Source organism: Notothenia coriiceps, unplaced genomic scaffold, assembly GCF_000735185.1.
Source record: "Notothenia coriiceps isolate Sejong01 unplaced genomic scaffold, NC01 NC01_scaffold00010016, whole genome shotgun sequence".
Taxonomy (NCBI): domain Eukaryota; kingdom Metazoa; phylum Chordata; class Actinopteri; order Perciformes; family Nototheniidae; genus Notothenia; species Notothenia coriiceps.
Genome location: NW_011342717.1, coordinates 1 through 7,232, shown reverse-complemented (window position 1 = coordinate 7,232; position 7,232 = coordinate 1). Strand labels below are relative to the sequence as shown.

General features: G+C 38.5%; 2 protein-coding genes across 2 annotated transcripts; both read right to left on the bottom strand.

Moving 5' to 3' along the window:
* Nucleotides 1-672: 672 nt before the first annotated feature.
* Nucleotides 673-2,422, bottom strand: LOC104945779 (acid sphingomyelinase-like phosphodiesterase 3a). The gene is made up of 2 exons (XM_010771496.1): nucleotides 2,179-2,422; nucleotides 673-896 (listed from the first exon to the last, which is right to left on the bottom strand). The coding sequence occupies exons 1-2, from the start codon at nucleotides 2,339-2,341 to the stop codon at nucleotides 673-675; spliced, it is 387 nt and encodes a 128-aa protein (XP_010769798.1). The 5' UTR covers nucleotides 2,342-2,422.
* A 1,989-nt stretch (nucleotides 2,423-4,411) lies between these two features.
* On the bottom strand, nucleotides 4,412-6,545 carry LOC104945778 (fatty acid-binding protein, brain). Its single transcript, XM_010771495.1, has 4 exons — nucleotides 6,398-6,545; nucleotides 6,083-6,255; nucleotides 5,466-5,567; nucleotides 4,412-4,695 (listed from the first exon to the last, which is right to left on the bottom strand). Exons 1-4 carry the CDS (start codon nucleotides 6,468-6,470, stop codon nucleotides 4,645-4,647), a joined length of 399 nt encoding a protein of 132 aa, XP_010769797.1. The 5' UTR covers nucleotides 6,471-6,545; the 3' UTR covers nucleotides 4,412-4,644.
* Between the last annotated feature and the right edge of the window lie 687 nt (nucleotides 6,546-7,232).

Below are 7,232 nucleotides of genomic sequence, written 5' to 3'. Positions count from 1 at the left end.
TCCCGATCCGATCACGTGATCGGGGATCGGAGCCGATCACGTGATTTTCAAAAGATCGGAAAATCTGGACTTTTTTTTAATTTATTTTTTGTATTCAATGTTACAAAACAAAAATGACCATGTTCAAGTCTTAAAGTCATCCTGAGGCCTTAGTTTTCGTTTCAAATTACAGAACATCATGTATGTGTTGCTTCTTTGGGGCTTGTTTTCATAGACCTGGTTGCTTATTTCTCTCAAATCTGGCAACAGAGTGGGCAGGGCGCAGTGTCTAATTGTAGCAGTAAGCTAACGAGTACTGATAAGCTTTATTTTGTTTTGATCCAATGCTGCACAACTGAACTGATCCAATGCTGCTGTGAAAGAAAGAAGCTATATCCATGTTGGATAGAATATCCAATTTAAATAAAAAAATAACCTTAAGGGACAACTTGAATGCTTTTTTTCCTCTTAATGCATTGCATAAAGATCGGATCGGGAAAAATCGGTATCGGCAAATTGTCAAAATCAAATGATCGGAATCGGATCGGGAGAAAAAAAAGGTGATCGGGACATCCCTAATTATTATATATGTTGCATTGTTGGAGGAGCTCAGGTCAGAAGAGTTTCATTGCCATTTCTACCCTGTAGCTTTGTGCATATGACATAAAACCTTTGAATCTTGAACCTGAATCCTCACACTGACCCGGTCCATATGATGAAGTCGTCCGGCTTTGTGAGCGTTGCCATGTGATCGAAGGCCGACTGGATGAGGCGGTAGGGCGAGTCACACAGGAAGTCTCCGAACATGCCGGGGTTGGTGGCCGGGACTCCTTTAGAGGAGAAGCACACCTTGGTGGGGTCCGGGGTCAGGTGGTAGGTGGGGTCCAGGTGGAGGTCAGTGATGTGCCAGAACCTTCCTGAAGAGAGATGGAGGGAAGGTGGATAAGAAGAAGGGAGCAAAGAGACAGAGGGGATAAGAATTAAGATACAATATTACTTTAATGGTCTGATCAAGTCTGACATTTGACTTGCATCACAGCAGCTCCATGTGTAACATCAACATAGTCAAACATCAAGAGACAATACATGAAAAACAAACATAAATAAATTCAAATAATGCATGCATTTTTGCATTAAGTTCCATTCAGAAGAAAGGGTGAAAGAGACGCTGAAATATATATATTTATTAGGACATGTGCACAGTTTATTTTGTACTAAAAGACATGCAAATGAGGGTTAACATGTGTTAAAATAATGTCGTGTATTTTTTGCATTTAGTTCCCTTTAAGTTTTAGTTGGGCTGATTAATTCATATCTTTTTTACTTGCTTGTTGAGCACTAAATAATGGCATAAGTCCTATTTTTGAAATATTTAAAGGTGGGGTAAGTTTGAGAAACCGGCTCGAGATACACTTGTTGTTATATTCCATGGAATGCTCTTAACATCCCGATAGCAATGAAAAGTGCTTTGACAAAAAATCCATACAAACAATTCATCTGTAGAAGCCGTAGTACTGTAAAACGCACGACCAATCATTTTAGCCGGCCCGGCTAAAGTAACTGGATGGCCTACCTGCCTGTCAGCCTTCCATCTGTGCACAAACTTATCTCGTGCCCTCATTGGTCATGTGCGCGTTCGTGTGTGTTGGAGGAGGGGCTCTGTAAGGAAGTGGCACATTTGTTCCGGTTGTCAAATTCTAGCACACTCGAGCTGGTTTCCCCAAAATTACCTTTAAGATGACAAATTAATTGTATTATTTATTTGATTCATGTTAAGTTATAAAACAATCTCCAAAAGCCTGTTTTGAAATTAATAAAAAGTAAAAAAAGACAAATTAAAACCATTAAATTACATGTCAGGAGAGTTTATGGCCAAACTCCATCTAAAAAACAGTTAATTAGTTGGTTAATGATCATTTACATTGAATTTGCACCTCCCATAGAACAAATGAATAAGTAATATAAATGAACAATATCTTAGGGTTAATTCGGCGTGCATGCCATCAAACAAAAAGCACTAATTTTAATTAAAAAAACTACTTTTACAACTGAATCCTCATATTGTTCATCCTCTGGCAGAGAAACAATGCATGTCCATTTACTCTGAACATTGTACAGTCTTATACATCCAACAAAAAGACACACAAATAAACTTCTAGACCTCCACCTCCAGAGTTCATTAGCGGGGTTTCCTCTCACCTGTGCCCTGCAGGTAGTTGCTTTTAGCGGGCGCCGCTTCCAGAGGAGCCGCTCCACACAGCAGCAGCAGCAGCGGAACAACACAAGAAAGTAGTCCCATGTTTATCCTCTTAAAAATACACACTGTTTGAATGTTAAAAACCCTCAGTTTGATGCAAAACATAAAGTAAATTCAAACTAAAGTATGTAAGTATGCAGGTCGTTCTCCTCAGAAATAAACAGGAAGTGCACACAGGTCATGTGACTCGTGTTTTGAAGCTCAGGAGGAGGAACTGAGATCTGCTGCTTATCAATAAAGGGAAGTAACGAAGTGATTTTATTCAAGTACTGCAGGCTTCCTGTAGTGAACATTGAGGTAGTTTAATTGATCATATCCTGAATACTTTTATTGCATCTGTACCACATGTTGTACGTTTTACACAACTTCATTGACAGATATATTACAAAGTACACACCAAATATATTATAAGTGTATAAAACAGGGTGCATTAATATACATTTAACTTCCAAAACAAATATAAAATAGTTACATTTGGCTCCAACAGTGCAAACATGCTCTATATTATACTTAACTAATCTATAGATATATATTTTTACTTTATACATTTAATGTTGATTTCTTATTTTATGTTTTACTCATGTGCATTTACCTGCTGCTGTAATAAAACAATTTCCCAATGTGGGATGAATGAAGTACATCTTATCTAATCTAATCGTACATGCCTACAGTACATAGATACAATAATATGAAACTATTATCTAAAGGCTAATAGTGAAAATAATTTCTCTTTTTTTTTTATGCTTTTGGTTCATTTGCATATTTTATTTTTGCTTAATTGCATTTCCATGGCAGTGTTTTTACTGAATGGAGTGTGTACAGTGTAATATTTGTACTTTTACTTGATCTGAATATTACCTAATAATACATCCATATTGTACTCTTTTAACACACGCCCAACATTTTTGGCTTTTGACCTCGAGGCAGGGGGCACACGTCGCCCCTCATCTCCAGATGAATGTGTTGGACATGACTTATGAGCACTCTTAATCCAAAAATAATATTGTTTCTTGTTGTATGGTTTAATATTAAATACCCCTTAAAGACCAAAGAGATCAAAACTATCCAGCATTTTAGAATCTATGACATATTTCAATACTTTTCTGCAACATACATTTTATTTTGTTTCCTGTCCATCTAATTATCATGTGACCCCTCAACTTTGGGATTTAAAGGGTCACTTCACCCAAAATGACCTTTAGGGGGTGTCTAGCCATGCAGTTAATTGCGTCTTATAGATAATTAGATATCTGTCTCTGTGTCCACCCCTGTACAGTCAAGAGGGATGTTAGTGCCCACCTTTAAAAAAGATACCTTTAAAGAGGCATTTCTTTCAAAATCATTGCCCCTTTTTAATCTAAGTACCGTAATTTTCGGACTATAAGGCGCACCTGAATATAAACCGCAGCAGCGGCATACCACTCTCGGTTCCACTTTTACTTTTGCGCGCTACCTGTCTCACTCTTTTCCGGCCTCCAGCTTTTCCTGCTGGAACCCGCCGCTTAAAGGTGGGGGTCCGCGGACCGGCCATAGAGCCCATAGAGTTAAAGGTGTTGGCCGTTAGCTGTAAAAATCCATAGATTAGCCGCACCGTTATATAAGCCGCAGCGTCGAAAAATAGGGGAAAAGGCGCGGTTTATAGTCCGAAAATTACGGTATTCAAAACACCTTGCTATCAAAAATAATCTATTATAAACTCATTTTTAGTAGTTTAAATTAAACAAATAATGACATTGAGCACTGCAGGTGAAACCACATCCTTTATACCACGAGAGGTGAGTGATCAGATATGTTTGGGTGACATAATCATTTAATTAGTCCATGCATTAGTTGAATAAATACTGTCATATTATACCTCTCAAGCAAAGGTTTAAGAGTCATTTAAGGCGTTAAAATCCAATAATAGAGCAACTGTTTTCTATGAGGGGGTTATTTAGCAAATTAATGCAATTCTTCCAACTTTTTTCCGAAATAAAAGTCACATGAAGTCACCGGTTTTGAAGATACGTCGTGAAATAATGTTGATTTATTTTGTAGATTGACAGTTAATGGCCTCAAAAGGTCAAAGGTTGAGCTTTTCGGGGGGGTTCAATGTCGGTTTAACACAATTTATTTGATCCGAGGTTCATTAGTGAATGATTGAACCATTACAACACATAAGACAGGAGTCAAAGATGTAATCTCTGTGTTTTTTTATTTCATGTTTTTCTCACACAGGTTTTCAAAGACGATCCATCCGTCACCACAGAAATGTTTTCATATATAAAAACAAAAATTCTTACAAAACATGTGCAGCCTGCAGGCCTCGGACATGTGGGGGAGGATGGAGTGCAAAGAGAAGCAAACAGTCAACAATAATTATAAAATCAACACTTCGTGGCCGGTCGGGATGCTGGCAGTCGGAGCACTTATGCCTTCTCGTAGCTGCGGCTCGCGTGGATGTCTTCGAAGGTCAGATTCTGCAGAGAGAGAGGACAGATACCATGAGAGGTCATTCAAAAAATAACAAATACATTGTTTTATTGCAGAAAATGTTGTTTTTCAACAGCTTAAGTGAAGTATCAGGGGTGAGGATGCTTCTGGAAAGCAACAGGTTGGGACTTTGTTTGATGTATGGATGCTAATTTGAAAGAATTGCATGCTTGGTCAACAAAAACGGAACCATTTTTTTTAATTTGCTGTATTTCTGGAGCTTCAGAAAGACAAAAGACTGTGTCTTTTTTGACTTTTTTTTAACATATTTTGATGCTACATTTGATATTTTAATGCCTTTTATTTTTGTTACAAGCCCAAAAAGAGTTTGTCATGCACAAATGATCCCTATGTAAAGTCAAACACCCCATGCATTGCCATCATAACCTGAAAACAGCGTCATTTATTTCCCATTAATATAAAATATTCTGTATTCATTATTACGTTAAGATTTTATTTTTACAAAATCAGAAAAGCTGAAAAGCAAATGCAACTGTTTTAGTGTACAAAATGGACTCCTAAGCCCTTAACACATAATGAATGCTTTAAAAATAATATAAACTCAATTTAAAACAATACCTTTTCTCTTGGTGCTAAAGATCAATAACGCACAACACATTTCCAAGATGGTGGGATTAAATCCACGTGGCCACACAATAAATCTGTTGTGGTTTAAATGTCTCTTTGTGTTGCTAAGTATATTCACTCTATATAAATCAAACATTAACTGGTGTCGATCCGGGTGTTTCTCTCTCACCATGACCAGCTTTCCGTCCTTGATTTCTCTGACGAACTTGGTCTCTTTGCCGTCCCACTTCTGGACGTGGACCAGCTTGTCTCCGTCCATGGTCACGGTGGACTGAAGGACAAAAGAGAGGAGTGTTGTGAGATTAGCATATTAAGAAGCTGCCAACTGTTGGTCTATTTCCGGACAACATGTCAATTCCTGTCATTGACCCACAAATACAAACAAAGGAATACCCTGTTTGACCCCCTGAATGCATGTGGAGAAAATACTATGTAAATGATATTCTGTACACAATGTGCGAGAACAGAAGCAAGAATGAAATAAATACAAATCCTATTAATGACCCACAATGAGAAACAAAGGAACTACCCACTAACAAATACACTTTTATTGGGAAAAAACAGTTGCAGGATTGAAATCTTGGGTTAAATAAGATTTGTGACCTTTAAAAAGTTAAGATTTAAAGAATACAAGTCCAGCTAAGACTCTGGATACTTCATACAAAACATTAAATATTGCTTTTTTGGGTTTTTCTGCATAAAAAGTATTTGAATTTGGATCTATGAAGAGTTTTTGGTCTTCTTCTTTCTATGTTTTTTGGTCTTTTTATGATTCTGTCATCTTACCTTGCAGTTCCTGTCGTCGGCGGTGGTCTCGTCGAACTCCTCTCCCAGCTTGAAGGAGATCTCTGTGTTTTTGAAGGTGCTCTGGGTGCGGACCACCACCTTGTCTCCCTCCTGGCTGATGATCACAGTCGGCTTGGTGACATTTCCAACCTGACGGGTGGCAAAGCCAACACCTGAGGGGAGGAAATAGGTTTTAAAGCACTTTTTTCAACAACATTTAATCTGAAGCTGCATAAAAAAGTCATAAAAAGGGGATTTTTCTGCATGAAACTCAAATATTATATGTAAAACAGACAGAAAAAGCCTGTTACTCACCGAGGGCTTTCATGTACTCATCAAAGTTCTCACTGTCGACCAGTTTCCAAGTGGCACAGAAGGCGTCGACCATGGTGAAGGTTTAAGAGGCAAAGTAATCTCCAGAACAAACTCAACAAGCTGCGGCTTTTGCAAGTTTCCCCCCTTGAGTTATCATTCTGCTTCTTATTAGTATTCATGCAGGTGGGTGGCGCCACACGGCCCATTGGCTCAGGAGGTTTTCTCTGAGCTGTGATTGGTTATTTAAAATTGGGTCATGGTCTTACTCTTTAGACAAGAAGGAGAATAGCTAAATTAGCCCATTTGTATGCCTAATGATGTAATTACTCTCATTCATGGGTGTCAGCTCGGGGAGATAGAGGGGGGCGGGGGGGTGGTGGCCATATCTCAGCCTAAAGACATCCACTTTTATCAAAGAATAAAATATATATATTCACCTGCATTTCTGAGTTTAGTCACATTAGGCATCTTTAAATGCTCTCTAAACTTGTACTGTGTGGTCTAAGACTGGACTTCAGAGAGCTGGTGGTGATCCACACAGTTAGCAATCTTTACCAGCTAATCCATATTTATGTTTTAATTAATTTCTCCACGTTAATCCGTCAGGAATGTGTCATGTACTGTAGCGGAGCCAGTGGAGCAGAATCAGTGTGTTTGACAGCCCTTTGTCCTGAACTGCATTAACAGCCACCCCCCACAAAACTGCAATTTCTTCATGCTCAACACACACACTAATTACTGTCTATACATGTGTGTGTGTGTGTGTGTGTGTGTGTGTGTGTGTGTGTGTGTGTGTGTGTGTGTGTGTGTGTGTGTGTGTGTGTGTGTGTGTGTG

What these genes read in the sequence shown, in the direction of transcription:
- LOC104945779 (XM_010771496.1), bottom strand. Translation starts at nt 2,341, where the DNA reads ATGTTTTGCATCAAACTGAGGGTTTTTAACATTCAAACAGTGTGTATT. An exon ending in CAACTACCTGCAGGGCACAG is followed by an intron (nt 897 to 2,178) that starts GTGAGAGGAAAC and finishes ATCTCTCTTCAG; the next exon opens with GAAGGTTCTGGCACATCACT.
- LOC104945778 (XM_010771495.1), bottom strand. Translation starts at nt 6,470, where the DNA reads ATGGTCGACGCCTTCTGTGCCACTTGGAAACTGGTCGACAGTGAGAAC. An exon ending in CCGACGACAGGAACTGCAAG is followed by an intron (nt 5,568 to 6,082) that starts GTAAGATGACAG and finishes TTTGTCCTTCAG; the next exon opens with TCCACCGTGACCATGGACGG. An exon ending in AGGACGGAAAGCTGGTCATG is followed by an intron (nt 4,696 to 5,465) that starts GTGAGAGAGAAA and finishes CTCTCTCTGCAG; the next exon opens with AATCTGACCTTCGAAGACAT.